Consider the following 25114-nt stretch of genomic DNA (forward strand, 5'->3'; position numbering starts at 1 on the left):
TGAAGTGGAGTGATGGTTTGTCTGTACACAGTCTAAATCTCGGCATTAGATGGAGTTAATTGAACTTCATGCACCGTTCAGTTCGTCTCCAGGACGAAAGGTCCCTTTACATGTATAAGAGGCTGGGCGTACCTCAGATATGGTCTGGACGCGATGTCGATAGTCAGCTCGCAGTCTGGTCCTTCGCTGTACTACTGCGCCTTCATGCCTTTCAAGGTGTTTCGATACTTGATCCTTGCCTTGTTCATGTTTGGTAGTTTATTTGAACAAACAAATTGCGAGTGTCCCTCGAGACAAGGATGGGCTTGAAATTGCGAGTTGAAAGTGACGCTCTCTCCCGGGGCGCGAGTGGGCGTTCATATCGACCTGTGAGTGGGCGAAGTGGATGAGTCGGCATTATGACGTAGAGGAAATGAATGCCAAGACACACACACGGCAGTGCTTGCATGTTTCGGAGTGTCAAGGGACCAGGACATATTTCCGTTTCGCCAAGCTTGGGAAACGGTTCCTAACAAAATCTCACGAGCACAGAGCGAAAGCTTTGGCAACAATTCAAGCAGACAATTTCCTATTAAATTATTTTTTTCCCATTTCCGCGTCAAACGAATTCTTTTTATTCAAGGTAATTCGACATTGATTTCGCTCTGTATTGTCAGGATAACAGAACGTTTTCTGATAGAACAGAAAGGGTGGATTGGCTTATAAAGTGCCGCATAGAATATCAGTTAAAATACGCTGTTAGACCGTTCTAAAGAGAAGTACAAAATAATTCCTGAACTGGAAAATGAATCTGTGTTGCTCACACATAATAAATAAACTGGGCATTCTTCAGTCACAGCCTCTGAGTGACCTGAGTAATGTGCTGAAGGTAGCTGGTAATTGAAAATGGGAAAAGCAAAGGACCTTATTTAATTAACCTTTGGCTTGACTCTGCTTGAAAGAAGAAAGTGAAAGATGAAACGCTCGTTGAAATACCACGATGGTTTGTAAACATCATATGCGGGGGCGGGGCCTCAAAATCATTTTTTATTTCTTTTTTCAACCCTTTGCGAAATGCTGTGAGCAAAAAGTTGAATTTTCTAATCGCGGAGTCCCTCGTAGCATTTGGTTCCATTTGATTAAACTTCCTGAGCAGCTCACTACGTTCATCCTTCTTCCTTTGCCACTCGGTTGGTATTCCATTATATAGGCAAGCTTTGATAACATTGAGGGAACTTCTTCAAAGCTTCTCTCTTATTTGTATTACCTCTTCCGTTTGTGACGTCTCAGTTAATTTGCGTATTTTAACTGTTCGTGTATGGGGCCCGGAAGGAGCAGCCACATCGAGGCTGAAATTCTTAATTCAAACAGCCATTAGAGAAATTTTAAAGTGAACACAACTGAGACAGTTTCATCGAAATTCGCAATCATTATTTCGAAGCACTGCCTGTTTAAATAACAACAATTTTGCTACTGTATTGATGTTAAATCAGGTAAATAGATCCAAAGTAGCAAGATCAATCCACCGTCGACTACAGCTTCCGGTTGTTTAACGTCTCTTTGTAGGTGACTGTTCCTATTGGTAAAGTTACAAGACGAAGTGTGTTGTGGTTTATGCTATATGAATATCAACTAGAGGCCACCTAATGTCGATTTATTATAACATTTATTTTTATGTATGATTTGAGGTTTTCACAGCGGTGAGTATGAAGATTTCTGTCTTCTGGGTTGTTGCGCCGTGTAGTCTGGTCGATGTTAACCAACGTTTCAGAGGCCATACTGCCTCCATCATCAGGGCGATGAGTATGAAGATTTCTGTCTTCTGGGTTGTTGCGCTGTGTAGTCTGGTCGATGTTAACCAACGTTTCAGAGGTCATACTGCCTCCATCATCAGGACGATGAGTATGAAGATTTCTGTCTTCTGGGTTGTTGCGCTGTGTAGTCTGGTCGATGTTAACCAACGTTTCAGAGGTCATACTGCCTCCATCATCAGGGCGATGAGTATGAAGATTTCTGTCTTCTGGGTTGTTGCGCTGTGTAGTCTGGTCGATGTTAACCAACGTTTCAGAGGTCATACTGCCTCCATCATCAGGACGATGAGTATGAAGATTTCTGTCTTCTGGGTTGTTGCGCTGTGTAGTCTGGTCGATGTTAACCAACGTTTCAGAGGTCATACTGCCTCCATCATTAGGGCGATGAGTATGAAGATTTCTGTCTTCTGGGTTAACCAACGTTTCATAGGTCATACTGCCCTGATGACGAAGGCAGTATGACCTCTGAAACGTTGGTTATCATCGACCAGACTACACAGCGCAACAACCCAGAAGACAGAAATCTTCATTTATTATTATTATTTTTATTATTTAGATCATAAAATAAAGAAAATTAGGGTCGTGACCTATTTCAATGTAATGACATTATCAAGTCGATGATACCTCAGTAAAGTCACTGGTTACAGACTGGAAAACCTGGTTTGTATCCCTGGTAAAGGCACGTCTAGACCGACTAAGGATCCCCCCTCCCCCGCGGCCTTGTATCCAGTGGTAATCAAGGACAAATCAACGAAAGCTTGAACGACGCTAATCCATATATGCAGTTCGAAGTTGAAGATGAGTGGATAATTACCTCCACCCACCTCAAACACTTCAAAAGGCTGGTGATTTTGGCGTAGGGTAACTTGACCGTGAATTCGGTGTAGTCCCAAACCCTAGATCTATTTCACGCGTAGCGCAAAGTCTAATTTTATGTCATATTGCAATTTCTCTGTATGCGTTTATCTTGTGCTTGCACATCAACTGATATTTCACGTCGGAATGAGATATTTACTCATAAATCGAAACTTATGGCTTTTATCGAATGTTAACGTCGTTTTTATGATTGCTTTGTCATCTGGATATGTTACGGCTACATAACCGATCAGGCGAATTTATTACGGCGATTTATACTTGTCGTGATATGAGATATTTCACATAAAAATGAATCTGATGGCAGTAATGTAATTTGTGATCCGTTTGGTGTTTGCTTCTTGTAGGAATCTTTCACGTTCCTCCCATCAATCTGTGTGTTTGGTCTCCAAAGTTCTTTTTTTTATTTCGAGTAAATTTTGAAAATACTCTACACTAATTCATGCATACTGGACTATTGGGCTTATTATTCCCTGCGTGAAGCCCAAATAGAGCATTATCAACTTTCTCACAAATGGCCATGTTACTACAAAATACCAAATATGTATCTCATGATTTTCCGCGACTTTATTTGCAATACAAGAAAAACTAATTCATTACTACGAAATACGATATCTGTAGTGAGTTATGCTTTGAAACAATCGATTTATATCTACAGCGACCTAATCGAACATCAAGAGCATTACCTATAAAAAAAAGAAGAAACTTTGTGATTTTCACAGGTCATATGATGATGATGATGATGATGATGTTCTGAGGTTTGGCGTCATGTAGATTTGTAGGTATGTTTATTCGAAACTTTAACATCCACATACGAGTCCACGTGGCACCAAAACCCAGAAGAACATCGCCACTACCACCACAACCATCATCATCATATGAAACATCAAATTTCGTAGGTCATATGACTTTTATTTACAGGTTAAATAAATCTAGCAGTCTGCAGTGGAAAAAGTATGAGAGCTTGAAGAAATCTATGCAGAATTTAGGTTCTGGTAATAATCTAATACACACACACACATACATACATACATATATATATATATATATATATATATATATATATATATATATATTGTTTCAAAGCATATCACACTGCACAACATCCGAAATTATTTTTTTTACCTTATTTTGTTAATTGATTTGTTAATTTTGTTAAATAAAAGCTGTAGATCTAAACTACGTGTATATGTTACGTCATTTGCTTGTTTTCTTGTACGATGAACGTCTTTTATAGATTTAAAGTTGGATTCCATATAATGTAGGGGTTATAATCTACCGGTAGACACTAAAATTAAATTTGCCAAGAAATGTTTGGTGTTGAAACTTTCCGGAGCCAAATTAAATTGAAATACATTGAGCAGTTCCTGAGTTAACACTTACAGACAACTCCGTCTCTGCTCACGTATTGTTCAAGGACCCTATAAAATCTCCTAGAATCAAACGAGGGAGGAACTTTCTACTCAACCCAGACATCGTGGAGCCTCAGTATAGAAGCAAACCTCATCTTCAGGTCAGACGTCGCATAAAAGTTTGCGTAATGAGGTTCGCAGAACCGTATTTGTATGCGTGATATTCGTGGCCGAGCGCTCTTTATGGATAGCCAGCCCTGCACTTTTGAACAAGTACCGCTCTCTAGATACGATGATAAGGCTACTTAATGCATAACAAGGAACCAAGTAAGGTCCTTACACTTCAGTGTCATTCCTTCAGTCACCAAACAAGTATGGAAAGGTGGAGTACAGGGAGTTTCCAAATGCGATCTTGAGATTTTGCATTCCTGATTGGTCCTGATGTTTATTTGTTGTAGATAGATGTACTATTATAACACTAATAGCACTGCCGATACCGCTTTGCAGAGGTATAATTATTTTTAGTTTTTATTAAGTATTTTGTAGACGGAAGATATTATAAATTACAGCACAGTTCTTAATAAACCCCACATTTTATGTCCCGTGTAAATTTTCTTTTCTGTGAAACACTTTGGAAAAGATCTACGAAGATGGCTGTCCTCTAGGTTGTTGCGTTATTTAAATGTGCGATAACAACTCTTGTAAGACGAGAAGATAGTACCACTACGTACGTATTGTAATCCTGAAAGGTTAAAAATATAAACCTTTCAGAATTATTATTTGGAACATTACAGTCAAATAATATTAAATCATAAGTTACGTGCAGTTTACGTGTGTGTCTCGATGGAAGATTGCAAATGGCTGCTTTAGATGATTCACTGTGCTCTGTTCGTCTTGACACCATGTGAATTATTAAATGGGGTCAGCTTACAATTGTGCAGCAAATATCGACATATCCGTTCTATTATACGGCAGGTAATGCGGTCTCTAATGCGGTGTGTGTGTTCTAATGCCTTAATATTAATGTATCTATTGTTCTGCGGATGTCATGCGTTCTTTTGTTGAAGGGACGACGACATACGCTGTGCAGTGAGTGAACTTTTCCCGCCTTCATTAAATAATGCTAATTATCTAAGGGCAGGTGACACTTGTTATACTCGGGGGGTTGAGTTCCTACGAATCACCGTATAGAACGACGATCCGTAAAACGGAAAACGTATAACATTCATAATTTTGACAAACTAGCGCCAGAATTATTTGATGCTAAGTTTATCATACGCATCACATTCCCTGATAAACCGGGAGAAGTTTCGAAGCAGGTAATAATATTTAAAATTTGGCCGCGGATGGAATATTTATGCTTCTCATTTATTATTATTATTATTTAGTGTTCTGTCTGACGACAGGTCCATATGAACAGGATCCTTCCATCCTTTTCTCGGACTGGGACCTGTTCATATACGTTCTTGGCAGATGATCCAGAAGTGGTTTGCCATTGCCTTCTTCTGTGTGTGAATGGAGTCATTGTTGGGATGTCACGGAGAAACCGGGGAAGCCCCCGGAGGAAAACTCCGTGTTGCCTAGACCACGGCCTTGCCCAACACAAGTTACAAATTCAAGTTATAAAATCATATTTTCAGTTTTTCCAGAATTCAGTAATGTGAGGCAGTTTTAAGTCTCAAGGATTTGACTTCCATGTCGGAAAATCTTAAAGATTTGGTGATAATATATTTCAGTGTGTTTGGCGCTAATTTAAATAATGAAATTTATTGACACGTCTGTCGCATAATTTTGTACTTTTATGTTCGCAAACACCTATTGTCATGAAAATTAAATTAAAATTAATTATTTGGTTATTCCGTCAAATCACAATGTATTTAAAATAAGATAATTAAAATAATTAAAATATCATTCTGTGTTCCATATCGAATAATCGATTTACAATTGGAACAGTTACAACATGTTTCGGTTTTATTAAACCATCATCAGGTATAAAATTATATTAAATTTAAAACAGAATGATATTTTAATTATTTTAATTATCTTATTTTAAATACATTGTGATTTGACGGAATAACCAAATAATTAATTTTAATTTAATAAATCACAATATGACGCAACTACACTATCTTATGAAAATTAAAATAAACTCATAGTGCATGATACAAGGTAACGTAAAGTAACAAAATGTAAATCAACTTAGCGAAACATAAAAATCAGTTGTGGTAATGCCTTTAACATAATCGAACCAACAAGATCTGCTAGGACAAGTGTGGGGCGAATACAGTCGTTGCTGCTGTGTGGTATGACAGAGCGTCCGGACAAGCGCAGATGCCATGTACTGGTACAAAATCACCAGCCCGGAATTACACATAATCGCCGGTTATCATTCATAATTACCAGTTAATGACTATCACCGTAACACATGTATCAAAGGCTCAATGACGATGAAGCGTCTACCATGTTGCTTAATGAAATAAAGGACGTTGTAATAATGTCTGAATGCCTTGACAAGTCTTCAGATACGCACATCTTACATCAGACCCAAGTTTTGTGAAATTGTAGGCCCACTCTTCGGAACATTTCTCGTATAAAATGTTGCTTTTTGTCGACTAAAGTCTACTTTAATATTAATTATTGTACAATTTACAAGTGATGGTTTTTTATTTAACAAGCAGGCTCGATTCCTGAGTTTATACGTTGGTTTAGTGGGCTTAAATTTTAATTTAAATCTTAACAATTAATACAGAGTGATCGTAAAACCACGTAACACATTCGTGACACTTATTCTGTTTGTAAAAAAAATGAATTATAGTTAAATCACAAAACGTAATTTTATCGCGTTGAGCGATACATGCATTCACCATTTTCCTCATATTTTATACAGTGAAGCGTCTCTACATTAACATTTTAAACGTACAGCTCAGTATTTTGTTTAAATTCTTAAGTTAACGGGTTATTTTTTACACGTTTTGCTTCAGAAAGCCACTGGCGATGGATCAGGGGACTGAGGGGGACACAAATTTCGAAAAATAATACGACTTCAGCTCCATCTTGCTAAAATCAGCAGTCTTCTTAATCGACTTCCAAAAGGGGCATGGAATTCATAATAAATTCTTGGTAACGTTTAGCTATTTTCCTTTCACGAAGAAAATGGGTCCAATTTTCCTCCGTCGAAAGATTGCACACAGCACTTTGAATTTTCTTGGAAGGTACGCGGATTTTTAGCACCCCATATTCGGCTATTTTATTATCACCTTATCCACTTACGTGGAACCATGCGTCATCAGCGTAGCAAACTTTATCAAAAATGTCTGTACATTTTCGAATGAAGTGTATAAACCGTGTGCATTGCTGATGTCATTTTTTCCTTATCAGGTTCCTTGAGTTTATGGATGAGTTTTAAAATCTTTGTAGTTTTAAGTACGCTTTTGTAGGATAATCCACTCTCAAGACAGTTTTTTCTCAGTGACTTTTAAGGAGCCCATTAACAATGTCTGACGGATATCATCCAAACTATTATCAGTTAATATCAAAGGTTTACCGTAACGGTTTCTGTTTTGCAAGCTTTCTGTGACACGGAAACGGTACATCAGATGAGATAATATCGATTTGATGGGTAGAGGTGAATCAGGAAATGTATCCCTACACTCATTCTGTCAAGTTAAATAAGAACGAGAAGCCACATAATGTTCGACAGTGAACACTCGATGCGCTTGTGAAAAAGATCTTACACCTCGGTTGTTTGTAGACAAACTGGCGCGAGCAGGTTACGACATGATGTGCCCTGCGTGGACTCTTGTAAACTCGCAACGATACTATGTGTTTATTAATACAGTCCAATTACATTAAATTTCAAGCATTAATACATAATTTAAAATGGGACGCGCGACTTTTCGACCAGTTTGTATAAGTAGGGAATTTGTAACAGAAACAAAGAATGTCACAATCTGTTTGATTTTTATACTGAGCTCAGATAATGTTCTAAATCTCCAGAGCGGAATACTCCCTCGTTATCCTTCGTCGGTTTCTTTCATCCGTCGATCTTGTACCCACGCGGCATTCGTAAATATGACTCACGGAGAAAAGACGTCTCACGATTCAGTCTATCGACAGCACTCATTTTGTTTCACGATCTCTTAGTACATTGACGATTTCCCCCCGTATTTACTTGTCTTTGGGATAAAATCAATGTGGAAGCTGATCTTCGCTGCCACAAGGAAGTCCTCACTGAAATGAAGAAGGCTAGAACCCAACCATCTGTGGATTATTTTTTCAAGAAGACGAACGATTCACAGAACTCTGCCTCTGCGCTGGAAGCTTCTTCAATGAAACCGATTAAAATTAGACATTTTATTAAAATTAAATTCTGTACATGACGACCGGGGTTCGATCCCCGACGGGGGCAGAGGACTTTTACTCTAGTCTCTGCTCCCAGACCGGATCTGTGGCTCACCCAGCCTCCTATCCAATGGGTATCGGCGTCCTTTCCAGTGGGTAAAGTGCGGCCGGAGCGTGACGCTGACCACTCACCCTCGTCTCTTGCCAAGGTTAAGAATGAGTAGGAGCTATAACTCCCCCCCAAGTGCTTACATGGCGTATAGTGGGACAGTGTTACTTTCCATGGGTATATATGTGTACATATATATATATATATATATATATATATATATATATCGTGAATACATTTGATTATCTGATCAAATTTTTTGCTCGTGTTTGCCAAAAAACCGAATTTCTTGTTAAGGACCATGATTTACCTGGCACGAAAGATCATTTTAAGACAAGATTCCGTTACTTCCTGATCCCTCACATTTTTAAGGAACCAGATAACGTCGGATATCGAGGGCGTCCTGTATTATATATGGGGAGGGTATTCACATGCACATTGCCCTTAAGCTACGCCGTTTGTGGTTGACATCGCAGGTGCCGGGGCGGCGTGTCGACGCTCATCAAAACACAGGGTCACCGTCTTGGGAGTCCTGTTGAGACTGGAACGCTGCATGTGGCGTCATTACTATTAATGATTGAAAGTGTGCAAAGTATTCGGGAAATTGAGGAAATCTCATCGCAAATCACATTAATTTTATGTTTGATCCACGTAAATTTTTCGGTTTAATTGACTGTCATTTCTAAGACCAAGGAACTTGGTTTCTTTCATGACGGTAAGTATCATGAAAGAACTTGGTAGTTTGAACTTCATATTCATAAAAATAGGACAATTATTCTCATATCAGTTACTAGTTTGTTATTGATTACAAATTGTAATTTGTTAAATTTAAAGTGAGTTTATTAGCGATTAGTCTGGTAGAAGTTTACGGACATTTAATTGGTGCTTGCTGCCTCCACCAACAGGGATATCGACTCTGTCAATAACGTATCGAAGTTCATCTGCGAGATATCTCGAAGTCAAATCTCAAATGGTTAACGAAACTTTCACACAGGATGGTGACCTCGGCGGTGCTGGGAGCTGCTGCTGGTACTGGGCTGGCACTTGTCGTGGCCATGACGATTGTCGTGTATCGATACTACGCGCTGCGGAGACGCGGCAAAGACTGGAGTCAGCTGGAGCGATTTGGAGACACGGGCCTGCTGGGTGCCGAGTGGCCGAGCTTCAAGAAGAGAAAACAGCACCAGACCATCTACACTGTGACGAAGAAGGTAAGTGCTAGCTCATTCACTCACCATCGTCAGTATTTTCTAAGAAAAGATATGTGGCCGTGTCCTCAATAACTTTGGAAGCAATTGACGTATTTTCGTGAAGCTTTGTGTAAATATGATGCCGCTAGATGTCACAACACTTTTGTATTTCTTGAAATCGTGTAGTTGGAAAAACAATCAAACTCTTGTTCGGGCACTTTTTTTCGTAGGATGTAAACGAACATGCACCCAGTTCTCTTCTTACTGGAGAATGTTTGCTGACAGATGCCCTATATAAACAGCCTCACGTGAATCCCAACTGAGGTAATACCTCTTTTTACTAGACTCTGTTACCTCCCGTACACTGTATCCAATTATTTAGAAGACAAACGTCAAAATGTACGTACAAACTGCCTGAAAATGGAATCGGGTTTACTGCAGAAGTACACTGATGGCTTGCAGTACGCCAGTGGTGGAGCGTTCATGTTAATTGTGTTAACTGCGTTAGCCAAGCTAACACTTTGAAAAACGAAGAATATAACATCTTATTTCAGCAACTATTCTAGTAAAGCTTCATGTTCCGAATTGCCTGGGTTCGAATCTCCGCTCGGTGACATGCTAACCTGTCAGGGGTTCGTCGAATTTTTCTTTATTCCATCCAGTCAACGTTAATACATTATATCAAATCTAAAACTTCTTGACGATGGTGAATAAAAATTTTCTTGGATATTATCCATCGTCTAGTAAATATAAAACGTAAAACGACGTTTCGGAGATGGGACTCTATCCCTATCTCCGGAGATAGCTCTATCTAGTGGGCCCAACTGTGTAGGAACCTGAAGACGGAGATAGAGTTCCATCTCCGAAACGTCGTTTTACGTTTTATATTTACTAGACGATGGATAATATCCAAGAAAATTTTTATTCAGTTAATACATTAATTGAACCTGCTTCATGACCGATCCTTTCAAAATTCTCCCCAATTTAAAGGCCTTGGCATTTATGTTACACAGTCCCTCGAAACCCTATTAAAGTCTCGTAAGTTGGTCATTTCAAGCTCATTGTATGGAAATATAGCACTACCATAATATATGCTGTGCATTAACCGACTAAGAGCCACTTGCTGGTTTGATTGTATACGGACTTTTGACAAATATTGTAGGCCTAATGGAATACAGTTACGTTCAGAAATGAATGTGTCGAATAACTCATAACATGATGGTGTGTTGGGGGGGGGGGGGGAGAAAGACAGCGAGGATGTTTGTTGGCATGTTCAGCCCAAGAAGGTCACCATTTCGAACACGTGCTGTAGTTAGTTATTATTATTTAGTGTTCTGTCTGACGACAGGTCCATATGAACAGGATCCTTCCATCCTTTTCTCGGACTGGGATCTGTTCATATACGTTCTTGGCAGATGATTCAGAAGTGGTTTGCCATTGCCTTCTTCTGTGTGTGAATGGAGTAATTGTTGGGATGCCACGGAGAAACCGGGGAAGCCCCCGGAGGAAAACTACGTGTTGCCTAGACCACGGCCTTGCCCAACACAAGTTATAAATTCGGGCACCGCCAGGAATCGAACCCGAGACCCCCCAGGATTACAAGGTTGTGACCTAACAAAATTCGAAGACATCGAACATTTACACTCTTTAAACTATGCAGCAGAAAAGATTTCTTAAAAAAAACAGAAAATAATATTAATTAAGTTTCTTGCTGTCTCCATCATTAGGACCACCCTGATAATGGAGGCGGTAAGCACCTCTGAGACGTCGGTAAATTTGTACCAGACTAGAGGGCGCAACTTCCCAGAAGACAGCGCCATACTTACCACCTTGAGAATCGGAAGTCTCAATCATACATTAACCACTTTCTGCACTGAAAGATCGTTGTTAAATAACCTTAGATTGGGATATAATTTTCATTTCATTCATTCGTGGCAGGCTGTCTTCTGGCGTGGATTGAAACTAAATTAAGTTTGAGTATATGACTGATATGTACTTTATCCACTGTCTCTGTGTGTAGGGGGGGGGGGGTGACTTAGCATATTTTCTCCTTTTTTTACATTAAACCACAAAATTATTATTTTTTTACTCGGAACAAAAGGAACTTCTGGTATCCTTTTAATGAAAATCCCTGAAATTTCTCTTCTAGTATTAAAATTGCTTCAGGTTAGCTCGAAACTGTGTGCTTTCGCTATTATTCTTCTGAAAGGGTCTGTATATGTTACAGAAATTTATTGGATAGTCACGTGTTCCATGGCACGTACTTGAGATGTAAGAAATGTTTGTTATGGTTACAGGCATTCTGTTGTTTGTTTTGAATACAAAAAAGAATTGCTTTCATATCAAAAGGAGAATTACTTTGTATGTAAGACTAGTAGCTAGAATCGTACATACATAAAGAAAAACGTGACCGAATACGAAGACAGAAGATAGAGTAAAATGTAAATTAATATAAAGAAAGATAAAGAATTAGTAGAATATAAATCATAATATAAAATTAATTACAATGTAAGGTGATCACTAAACCCTTACTGAATTTATCGGAAAAATTCTTGATTTTATGGATTTCGAAGTTTCATGAATTTCTTCTGTAAAGTCAGCCACTGGGTACATGTCCTAAGACAAGTTCTTATAGAATTAACAACATATTTCTGAAAGATATAATCTAATATTACCTTCTCCTGCACGCTTTATTTTCCTAAATAGCAGGATGTATTTCTTCCTTCATCGCTTCATTCCACATGCCCTGCCCATCATGCCTTTTTAATCACTTAACACAGGGATCGATCTCTAGGCATAGTGACCACCACAACAGCTTCGTAATCTGGAGAGCTGCGTCCTCTTATGAACCCGGAAGTCGATTTATTGACTGACGTCCGTGTTTTTCTCGTTCTGGCAAATTCTGTGATAGCAGGGAACACCTTCTCCGTCTTCTGTCATCATCATTTACAATAATTTTATTGAAAGCGTCATTAAATAAAGAAGCAGACGTTTTGTTAAGTAAAACATTAAATCATTTACAAAACAACTTTCGATGATAGTGCAAATTCGAAGAATTATTAAATATACGAAATGTTTCGAAAAGATATACACACACATTATAATACGGAATATTAACCTTGTTGTCGATCTCCGTGTGTTGTGTAACCTAGTTCATTATTTTACCTAGGGTAAACTATTGTGGTCATTTTGAACACCTACTGTAGATTCACCGCCACGGTGGTCTAGCGGTTAGAACGCTGGCCTTGTAATCCTGGGGTCTCGGGTTCGATTCCCGGCAGTGCCCGAATTTATAATTGTGTTGAGCAAGGCCGTGGTCTAGGCATCACGGAGTTTTCCTCCGGGGGCTTCCCCGGTTTCTCCGTGGCATCCCAACAATTACTCCACTCACACACAGAAGAAGGCAATGGCAAACCACTTCTGGATCATCTACCAAGAACGTATATGAACAGGTCCCAGTCCGAGAAAAGGATGGAAGGAATCTGTTCATATGGACCTGTCGTCAGACAGAACACTAATAATAATAATAAAAACTGTAGACTCGCTAATTCACTAAGTTACGACGCTGACGTATGTAATATTTTAGTTTATTAAAATGTCTTTATTTAATTCATTGAATGCGTGTATACATCGTTATGGGACATTCTGTATTGTGTGACATCCGCTGGTAGGGGAATAACATTTAGTCTGTCAGAAGATTAAATAAGGGATGAGAGTGTTTGGAGACAATATGCCGAGGAGAAGACGTGAGAATTTCTATAATTTGTGCTGTTCACTAAGTGTCGTTAGGGTGATTAAATCAGTGACAATGGGCGGGACATGTAACGTGTGCAGGGTATGAAAAAGGTATACAAAGTTTTAGAAGTAAAACCCACAGGATTGCTTCAAAGGCCTGGGCGTAAATGGGAGGATAATACTATATTAAAATAGGCCTTAAAACATTAGGGTTTGAAGTATAAATTGGATTCCTTTGACTCGAAATAGGGACCACTATCGAATACTCCTAACCACGATAATGAACCGTCGAGTTTCACAAAAGCGAGGAATTTATTGACTATCAGAACAGTCTGTCAGTGCGAATAGATTTAGTTAATTGTACGAAGTAGTCTGCCAGAAAATGTTTAAAGAATTGTCGTTCTGAGCCGAGAAAAATTATGAACTTTTATTTTAGCGCACTGTAAAATTGCGCTGCTGTCTAGTGGTTAGCATTCCTGTTGTGTGGTTGATAGGAAACAATTTATCCTGATTGAGGTTTTTGTGGTTTTCATCAGTTTTCACATGCAAATTTCGGAATAACATCTTAAATTTGGCAACAGCCGTTTTCTTTCATTATCTTCCGAATTAATTACTCACCTTTCATCCTGTCATTTGTCTCAAAATAATACGAGTTCCTTCAAGCGTCGTTGAATAAACAAAGATAAATAAAGCCAGTCACTTTACCGACTGAACTATGCCAGTTCATATGTTGGACCCAGACAGATTACCACATTTAGACTACCGAACATGAAACAAAATCCGTTTCATGGTTCTGGAGATGAAATATTTGGACGGATATAAAGACACAGACTCTCTATTTTATATACATGTAATGGAAAGAATGTATACGTATAAAATTTTGCCATATAATGCAGCCAGAGCCATCTTAAGGATAGCAGACGGAAGTTGGGGGTAACTACTGCATGGTAGTGGCGCCTAGCGGCCGGGGCGTGAAATAATTGTTGAGTGCGTTATTTTGGAATGTGATGAAAGATTCTCGGGTTATTTTAGAAACATGGATTGTATGAACGAATGATACGTCACATGCCATTATTCTGAGGCTTAACATTCATGCCAATATTTATTCTACAGCCAACTCATCAGGAAAAAGCGGAGTGACACTTTCTGAATAAGGGATTGGAGATTGGGCTACGCAAAGATAAACTCTATATTCTGTTACCTTATACTTAATCGTTTCGTAGTACAGCTTCTTTCCTCATTTATCTTGCCCAACTCAATATTTACTGTTTTATACGTGTAAGTTCCATCGTCATTTTCTTATACTTGTCTAAATTACATTTTCGTTTTTATTCTTCTCTGTGGTCAATCTATAGGTAAAGATATGTTACTGTAGTATGGAATCAGTATACTTTACCCCGTTCTCCCACACTGGCATTAACCAAGAGACGGAATTTTATAAAAGTACGTAAGAATACCAAATCATTTGAGACCTCCCCACACACGTATTTTTTAATTGCCAAAATAGTAGCTTGAGGAACATCACCAGATTTAATGTAGATTTCTGAGGTGTTGTGTTATAATGGCATCTAAAATTACGTTGTTCTGTGCACTGTAATAACAACACGCGTTTTACAAGGTAAATTTCTAGCTTAATTCCTAATAACGGTCAAAAGGAAATACGTTGTACATTGTTTAGACTGAAGAACCAACATATCTCAGAATCGGTAGGTGGCTTAGTTGTACACGAAGTCCACATTTTAAGCATTTTATTTATTTATTTAGTGTTCTGTCTGACGACAGGTCCATATGAACAGGATCCTTCCATCCTTTTCTCGGACTGGGACCTGTTCATATACGTTCTTGGCAGATGATCCAGAAGTGGTTTGCCATTCCCTTCTTCTGTGTGTGAATGGAGTAATTGTTGGGATGCCACGGAGAAACCGGGGAAGAAGCCCCCGGAGGAAAACTCCGTGTTGCCTAGACCACGGCCTTGCCCAACACAAGTTATAAATTCGGGCACCGCCGGGAATCGAACCCGAGACCCCAGAACTACAAGGCCAACGTTCTAACCGCTAGACCACCGTGGCTACATTTGCTACCATGATAAACGTTGTACTTAAATCACAATCGTTTATGTATTAATTTATTTTAGCCTAATATTTTTTTATATATATTTGTTCTAGAAATAAAACTATTATCTCTCTGAGGGCAACATTATAAATTGTTTACGGGTTTACACGAAATTAAAATACAACATAGCTGTGACGTTGATCATAGTTGGATCAATAGTATTTTGGTGTTGTTAGCAAAGCCATAAGATAAATATGGCAAAATACAGAAATGTATTATATTAGATGATTGTAAAGGTACTTGGTTTGTAATCAGACGTAGATTAAAATGTGTGTGTTCATGTCTTATCACAGAATACAAAACAAACAGATCCAGTTTTGGAAACGTTGTATTATTTTTAGAATACCAGCTGAAGGACAAGATAAAGAAATCTAATTAATGGTAAATGTAATTGTAATAAGTCATAGTCAATTTTTTTTTAGAATTTAATACATATTAGAGTACGTAAAAGTATCATTTTACCACTGTTTTATATGTACGTGAAATCTGGTCTCTGTTTCCAAAAAAAAGGACACAGACTGAGTTATTTAGAACAGAGTGACGAGGAAAATATTTACATCTAAGAGAGAGAGAGGAATTAGTAAGAAAGAGGATAGAATTACAAAATGAGGAGCTTCATACTTTGCCAAATATTGTTTGGTTGGTTAAATCAAGGGGGAATAAGGATCTATAAACAAATGTGTCGAGTAAAAATCCACATGGGCACAGACCAGTTGACGCTTGGTAATAGATGGGAGGATAGAATTAAAACGAATCTTAGAAGAACGGAAACATTGTCCAAAGATATTAATTTCCTTTTAACACGGTGGCAAACTTTTGGGTCCGAATAAACAAGGAATTTTTCAGACCCGTTGAATAACCATCAACTGCCCAAGTTCGTACACTGCACTCACACATTTAACTTCGTTGGGTATTTGTTTGTTTTTTAGTGTAGTGTTCCGCATTGCCCCTAGATGCCTCGATGTCTGGTTCGTTGAATGCAGCTTAAGAGCGAGCTGTAGGGGATATTCACAAGTGAATGAGTTCGCCGGGTGCCTAGGCAACTTCTCCATCTCCATTGTGTTGAACGCAGTATAAATGAGATCGTTACAGGCGTTTCATAAGGTCAAGTGTCTTCCTTTCACAATGGAGGTAAAAAGATCAGGAAAAGTTTGGACTTCTGAATAAGTGGTGTAGGTGTAACTCCACCCATTAAACGGGGGCTTTGCTCCAGGAGAAAGGATAGTCATTTTATGTAAGAGGAAAAATAATTCCATTACGTAATGTATGATTTGAGGTTTTCAAAGCGGAATGGAATTAAGATTTCTGTCTTCTGGGTTGTTGCGCTGTGTAGTCTGGTCGATGTTTACCAATGCTTCAGAGGTCATACTGCCTCCGTCATCAGAGTATGAAGATTTCTGTCTTCTGGGTTGTTGCGCCGTGTAGTCTGGTCGATGTTTACCAACGTTTCGGAGGTCATACTTCCTCCATCATCAGGGCGATGAGTATGAAGATTTCTGTCTTCTGGGTTGTTGCGCTGTGTAGTCTGGTCGATGTTTACCAACGTTTCGGAGGTCATACTGCCTCCATCATCAGGGCGATGAGTATGAAGATTTCTGTCTTCTGGGTTGTTGCGCTGTGTAGTCTGGTCGATGTTTACCAATGCTTCAGAGGTCATGCTGCCTCCGTCATCAGAGTATGAAGATTTCTGTCTTCTGGGTTGTTGCGCCGTGTAGTCTGGTCGATGTTTACCAACGTTTCGGAGGTCATACTTCCTCCACCATAAGGGCGATGAGTATGAAGATTTCTGTCTTCTGGGTTGTTGCGCCATGTAGTCTGGTCGATGTTTACCAACGTTTCAGAGGTCATACTGCCTCCTTCATCAGGACGATTCACACAGCGCAACAACCCAGAAGACAGAAATCTTAATTCCATTACATCTGATGGCTCTTTGCTCCAAAACGAAAGAAGACGCTACTCCAAACATAGAGCCATTGTTTTAACAGACGAAGGAGAGAAACAGAGACACAGATAACTGTGGCAACAGAACACGAAAATCCAACAGCGTCAACATCAAAATTCTCCATTGGATGCGGTCTTGTGCCAGTTCCATCGATCTCCCACCTTTACAGTACACTCCTTTAAAACCTGTCAATAATATTTTCTCATATCGCCTTTAAAAGTACAGGGCAGACCTAAAGCGCATAAAATCCCGTCTTTCTGCCAATTTTATCGCTGAAGCAAAACTTTTGAGTACTGATCGAAACTTATTGCAGTACTTCTTAATTGTTACGTAGATTGAGTTTTCATTCTTTTTCAGTGTAAATGAAATAAATTGAAGTACGGCTGTACCATTTTCCTTCTATTTACTGTTTAAAGGGCACGTCATTTCCTCCTTTGTGGTTATCCCCACGTATGACGAAGTTCCCTGCCAGGCTGCCAGAGGCTGGAGTGGTCTGAACACCGCATTATGAAACATGAGCTAGGATACATGTGACGTAGTTCTGAGTGACGTTACGTGTCCCTTGACATGGAAACAAAGATGCCGATACAGGAAACTTTGACTTAATCGCAAAGTAATCGTTTCATCAAAGCAAATTTTGTGTTCGTTACGTTATATACTTTGAAAGTTATAAAATTTCAAAGTTGGAAAATGGCTTCTGCACCGTTTCCCACTTCTGGTTTGCTTAGCGTATGAAGCAGACAATTGCTTTGGGGGGGGGGGGGGGTACCTCTGAACTGTACACCCCCTCCACATCAAAATATACTTCTACCTTTCCGGGCGGGAGGGCCAACTGACATACATAAGGGGTGGGAGGTTGTGTGGATTCGCCCGGAACCCTACAGATGATCAAATTAAATGGTTATTCGAAGGTTAGTCATAACGTGCATATACCACATGAGTATATGATACTTATCTTTATGCTTATGTCTTGAATTATGTAGTGGCATTTGTACCATACCAGATGTAATGTTTATACGGCCATATTCGGTAATGAGTTTTGTTTGTGGAAACTGAATGCACCACATGGCAGTAATTTAGAAGAGTTTAATGAAGATCCTTTGCCGACAGTGCGTGAACCTACGCTGTTCAAGGCGATCTCATTTTCGCCGTAGCTCTCTTTTTCTCGATGACCCTGTGCAGAGGCCTGCCCAGCCCTTGCTATGATCGATCGAGCCCCAACAAGCTAGGCTACCAGCACTCCAGATTGCTAACTGACTAACTGTCCAAATACTTGACATGGGGACTGAATCACTGATGAATGATTTATTTCAGTGGGTGAGGTGACAACTTCTGCTGAATAATGGACCGGAAACCAGGCACAAGTGCCGGAAGATGTACCGGGTTCACAGACTCCAATGTATTCCTCCCATTGTTCGTTTAATTGTTACAGACTCAGTACCGTTACTAACACTGATGCAACTCCTGTTTCTTATTTGAGAGATCCTGAGAGGTCGACTGTTGTCCCGAAGGCTGACTGTTCTGAGGTGGTCTTCGTGTTTCTCTCAGTATCTTCAATAAAATTCTGAGATGGAGCCCTAGAACTATTGTCACTTTCCATATGTTTCCAACATAATTCTCACATTTAACGACGCATGTGAAAAATCAGAAGGTTTGTTAAACCGAATCCATGTTATCCTAGAAGTAAAGTCGCTATTCGTTTTAATTTGATGTGCGTGTTCAGTTTTAAGCTAAACAAATCAGGTCACGTAAAAATGACATAACCTCATTTCAAGACAGTCGTTTTAATTAGAATTATTCTGACTTCAAATTTTCTGCATGATATTCTTTTTTTATATATTATTGCTTAGTTTCATTTGTAAAAAGTAAATAAATGAAACTACGGATCACTAAATATGAACAGATCAGGTATTTATAGGCTTGTGAAGACGTGTATTTAGTCTAAAAGCAGTTAAAATTGCATTTAACTCAGTGAAATTGTTGTATGCTGTGATACATACGTTACTATCTCTGTGTATACATAAGTGTAATACAAAAAAACGTTTTTCACACTCACGTAAGCATCTGGCAGTAAAGATTCGAGACAGCAGACCTTCATTCTGACGCATCTAATAGTCGTACCTGAACTCTTGAATAAGTTTTGTATATTTGTATATTCGCGCATTATATTAAGAAAAAAGGCATTATATTATCTTTCGTAATTACAATTCACAATAAATACATACAAACTGGTTCATCGCCGACAATTTTATTCGATACGTGTTAAGTTTTGTTCTTATATGCCTGTACGCTTATGCGGGAAGGATTTATATGTAGATACATATTTATGGTCATATGTATTTTTTACCCCTTTTCGTCGGGTTTCGTCATGTTTTTGATAAATTAGGGTGTGCCGCGAGTGAAGAATGATCGTGAAACTTGTTTTAAATTTCAGAACCTTACAATGTGTTACACCAAAAATTAATATCTACCAACTTCCAACTTCTGCCTTCCAATGAAGCTCGTGAAAATACGTTGAATCTCTCCTAGAGAATTCGTAGTTCAGCCAAGCGTGTGTCTTCTGCTGGTTATTACCTGCAAGCCTTAAAGGCTTCCTTCTGCCCTGTCTGTCGTCAAGAAAGGGAATTGGATAGCGAGTGGAAAAGGGTGTGAGGCGAACAAGAGGAATTAGTGTGGGCGGAAGGGAGAGAGGAGATGGGTGTGGTTCAAATGGGTGGAGAAATCATAAGAACAAGTTTAACAAAGTATGACGTATCACATGTCTTCGAGACTTAACATCGCGGTCAGTATTCCAGTTTTGTACTCAGATGGTCTCTGGTTCAAATCTCGGCCCCGATACCGGCTGTTTTGATTTATTTGTGGTTTCCCCCCCGTTCCTCTAGGTAAATTCTAGTATAATACCTTAAATCTGGCCACAACTGCTTCCTTTCACATGCTTTTCTATTCATTATTTATTAATCATCCTATTATTCGACGCTGCATATTCTAATCGACTGGCACTTTTGTTAAATAAGCAACAAACGAAGAAATGCCGTACAGGAAAAATATGGGTGTCCAAGTAAGTCAGTGCGTGAGTTATTGAGTGTGTGAATGAGCTAATAACTGAGCTAATGAGTTCCCAAGGCAGTAATTTGAGCGTGCACAAGGCAGTGAAGGAACTTATGAGTGTACAAGGTAGCAGCTGAGTTGGTGAGTGTACGAAGATGGCAGATCCCCAAAACAACATAGAAGAATTTCTTGGAAGAACTTAACGGCAGAACACGAAAATGTTTCTTACAGTATTTAGAAGGAAGCAGTGGTTATAAATTGCAAATTATACAAATAGAATATTTATCTGCATGCTAATTTCCGTTACTGCAGATTCCCAGTTCTCATTATCTCAAATGTGTCACGTGTAACTCCAACCTTTCTTCGTGCGTAGTGATTAATAATTAAAAATATTTTATAGACGCTGACGATGTATTAACACCAGATTTAACTTGTCTAGCTCCAGTGGTCCATTACTTATCTCTAACCAAACAGAAGAGGATGTATAAATTTATTTGGTTACCATCCATATTTAAATAACGTTAAAACATACATTTTTTTTAAACTGTTACCAGAGAAAATGTCATGATCCCACATTGTCAATACTCTTACACCTCAGAATTTTATATATACGTTATATAATGCTGATGAGAGAGAACTTAACAAGTATGGCGGTTGGTATTTCTATAGCCTGAGCGAAGTGGTTATATAGTTTCGTGTAAACAGAAATTTTGTTTAAAAAATTAATCTGGGGAAAAGAAAAGACATTGTCGTCTACATACATGGAAGAATCCCACCTACCATAAACCGATCTAAGGCAAAGCTACACAAATACTCGAACATTTATTAACCATGTGCGGTTTGTAACCGTTTCGCTGCAGGGGCTGGCCTTAGCTTACTTATGATCCATTGGAAATCTCTCGGCTAAACTTTGTGCTTACTTCTCAACATAAGGACGGCACAGATAACACTGTACAGGCTTCTGTCTGGAAGCCCCACATTTGCCTTTACTGTACAAGGAGGCTGGGATGTATTACCCCCAAAGTACAGCAGCAAGTTAGTTAACGCAGGGATTGAAGCATTAGAGTTTTTGCACTAAGGACGGAGGTCGCGTCTGTCAATTAGTAGTCTCCAGAAGTATTCATCAGAATTATATTAAATTTGGTATTGACAGTTTTGACAAAAACTGTCGTTTACATTTAATATAGGTTTATATTGGTCAAATATAACCTTTACTTTAATTTCCAAATTTTATGATTTTTCACAAAATCCACAAACAGTACAAAAATGATTGGTACACTACATAAATAGTAACTTTTTAAGACATATTTTTTGACGTAAATACGTCTATATTTTAGGGTCAGTGTCATTCGGCAAAAATGTGTTACGAAAAAGTGTAACGAAAAAGTGTAACTTCATTGTTATGTTACCAAGGAAACGTCATCTGTTTACTCGGCATTATTGTTACCTATAAAACATTTCATTACATTACCTTACCTTACATTACATTGCGTTTCATTACATTACATTACATTCAGCTACCACAGACCCATCTTAAGCGTAACTAATTCAAGTTAAATAAGCAATGTCTTAATCAAACTTTACGCAATTGTAAAGCATATATAAAGGAAATATTTAGAATAAAGCCAATATATAAAATTCCTTTCCGTATAGACGTATTTACGTCAAATTCTCCGAAACCGTGGTTCCCCTATCACTTTTTATTTAAAATATTTCTTGAAGTAGTAAGTAGGAAGGGAGATGTAAGCAAAAGTATTAATTTGAGAGAAAACAACGTATTTTGCTTTATAGCAGGGGCTCTGTGCTTGCAATAAAAGGCTATTGAAGTACTCAGAATCACTAAGAACACATTCGAAATATGTATACTCCATTTTCATTACGCCTTTCCAAGTACTGGCTTGTTCTGACAGTTCAGCGATCAGTATCAAGCCTTGTGCTACTCTGCTTACAGTACCTGATATGGCGTACATTACATTTATTTCAACCAAACTTCGCGACGCAGTGATTTGATACAATTATGCCCGGGAGTACGTATAAAAATTTATATAATGTTTGTTGAAACAGCGTTAAAATACATTAATAACGAGACATGAGCGTGAGGATACAGGTAGAAAATAATATAAATGACAGAAATTATCAATATAAGACCCCTCAGTTGCAGATGCACAAAAGAAAGAAATAACGTAAGTATATAAGAACCGAGGTACATTGTATAGTTGAATAGGTTCCTACAGGTGGAAATAGATGGGAAGAACATGCAAATTAAATGGGAAAAGACAGTTGTGGGGGAAGTCGGTCTAGTGCAAGAAATGGGTTCAATGTGACTGCACAGGGAACTCAGACAATCCACATTATTGGGGTTCAGAACATCACATATTGAATATATGACTCTTTATAAAAATTCGCTTGTTTCCTCTACATTTTCGATCTGCTACCACTAGTCTACGAGTCTGATGATATTTTTCTGGCTCCTGGCGCCGTATAGACTTGTCGGTATATTCCAACGTTTCGGAGAATCATTTACCAAAAAAGATGCGGTGAATAAGAGAGAAGTCCCTGCCAGGAATCGAATCCCTGTCGTCCAGCCCGTAGCATAGTCATACTGACTTAGTATGAAGATTTCCGTCTTCTGGGTTGTTGCGCTGTGTAGTCTGGTCGATGTTAACCAACGTTTCTGAGGTCATACTGCCTCCATCATCAGGGTGATGAGTATGAAGATTTCTGTCTTCTGAGTTGTTGCGATGTGTAGTCTGGTCGATGTTAACCAACGTTTCGGAGGTCATACTGCCTCCATCATCAGGGCGATGAGTATGAAGATTTCTGTCTTCTGGGTTGTTGCGCCGTGTAGTGTGGTAGATTGCCAACGTTTCAGATGTCATGCTGCCTCCGTCATCAGGGCGATTATCCGGACAACCCAGAAGACAGAAATCTTCATACTCACCGCTGTGAAAACCTCAAATCATATATTGCACCTACTTCTGCAGGCTGAATTAAAAAAATTGGGTTTGTGGATGGAGAGGGCCGCCGAGAGAGGAGAGAACGTCACATTGCGTAAGAGAGGCGATCTTTTCCTCTCCTGCAACGAGGCAGACCCAGCCCGAATACGTCGCAACCTGTTGCATCCGCCCCCCGCGACCTGGCGGAAGCAGGAGCAAGCGAGCGTTCTAGTCGTCGGGACTGACGGAACACTCCGGGTGGGGTCGAGTGACGACTACGCAAATGTGGGGAACATTCCTAGACCGTAAACATGTCAGCAGCCGATAAACCGTGTTGCGCCGTATTACGCGACAGGGTGCTTCATTATATGTACATATTCATACAAGACTTTTGATGGTACTGTAATACCAGGAAGATTTCCTGGAAACCCTAGACTAGACTATTCATCACTAACGGCTCTACTTTTAACGCCATATACACGTGTACTTTGCAATATTAGATCATATTTGTTTTACGGAGATAATTGATTATAGGCTGTGTTTGACTTGTGCAGTTGTGTTTGCAATGTACGTAAACATGTTCTTCGACTATCACGTCATTTTTAATGGAGTTCCAAGAGGCATTGCTTCACAATAACATGACAATCATCCTTGTTGTGATGTTTAAATATCAGTGAATATATCCAACTGTTGAACGATATTTATTTTAATATGTAACTTTAAGAAAACACGATATGCATTTCAGCGAACTGAATACGTTGTGATGAAGTGTTAGAATTTCAACGACGACTTGGCCTAATAATCCGAAAGTAGAAGGAACTTCTTTCTGTATATAAAGCAACGTCGATCGCAACAATCAATATTCCTTGGCTACAGTTTAAGGCGAAGGAACGTGAACATAGTCCAGTCTTGCGTGAAAATGGTGGGGTCATTCTGTTAAGACGCCTGAGGCCTTGTGAATAAACATGAGTGGTGGCGGATTGGGGCCTGCTGGGTGCTGGATAACCCACAAAGGGCTGGAGACTTGGGCACGGATGGCCAAGGAACGAAATACTCACAAAACACAGGTGGGTGCAATTCGCAGTCTACCATTTTGAGACTGACAGTCCGTCCCTCATATAAAGCCGATGAATTCATAGGTGTAATTAAAAATTACGAGTATTTTGCATGAAATGCCAAAATTGAACATGATGTAACTTCTGTTTGATATCACAAATTATTTAACTGATTTTATATTAAATTTGGCATGGTGGGGGTCTGTATCTGTCCAATGACCCCCCCCCCCCTCCCCCAGAAGATGAGTCTGAATCATAACTGTTAATACGAAATTTGTGAACAAAAGAAACCTTTCTCGCCATATAAATTACAGGCTTCGGTAATGTCTCTTTAATATCATTTTTGGATATTTATTTAACGAAATACAAAAAGTAAAATAATTTATCTGAAAATATTCTAACTTTTATCAAGAGTTTATGACCTATGCCGGATGCATTCTTGGTTTTTAGTTAATTTAACGGCGCCTTTCAACGTTATATTCATACGTTCTACAGAATCGAAGAAAAGGATTATTGAATAATGAGTTTGAAATCATGTGGAAAGAAGTTGTCGTGACCTATTTTAATGTGCTGTTACCGCCCTTAACTGTAGAGACTGAGGTAAATCACATCAAACTGTCAGGATACGTAG

General features: G+C 38.9%; 1 protein-coding gene across 4 annotated transcripts in view; it reads left to right on the forward strand.

Moving 5' to 3' along the window:
* Positions 1-25114, forward strand: part of Sytbeta (Synaptotagmin beta) — an 80866-nt gene that overhangs the window by 32603 nt on the left and 23149 nt on the right. For 2 of the 4 annotated variants that reach the window (XM_022074871.2, XM_022074870.2), the window contains exon 2: positions 9460-9676. In XM_022074871.2, the coding sequence (XP_021930563.1) occupies positions 9461-9676 (216 nt within the window). In that variant the 5' untranslated portion in view covers position 9460. Of the gene's footprint in view, positions 1-9459; positions 9677-23658; positions 24496-25114 lie in introns of those variants that run through there. The other 2 variants (XM_087350554.1, XM_022074872.2) reach the window with 2 other exon arrangements.

Source organism: Zootermopsis nevadensis, unplaced genomic scaffold (assembly GCF_977971745.1).
Source record: "Zootermopsis nevadensis isolate Lab colony 2312 unplaced genomic scaffold, Znev_1.0 Znev_ptg000017l, whole genome shotgun sequence".
NCBI classification, from domain to species: domain Eukaryota; kingdom Metazoa; phylum Arthropoda; class Insecta; order Blattodea; family Termopsidae; genus Zootermopsis; species Zootermopsis nevadensis.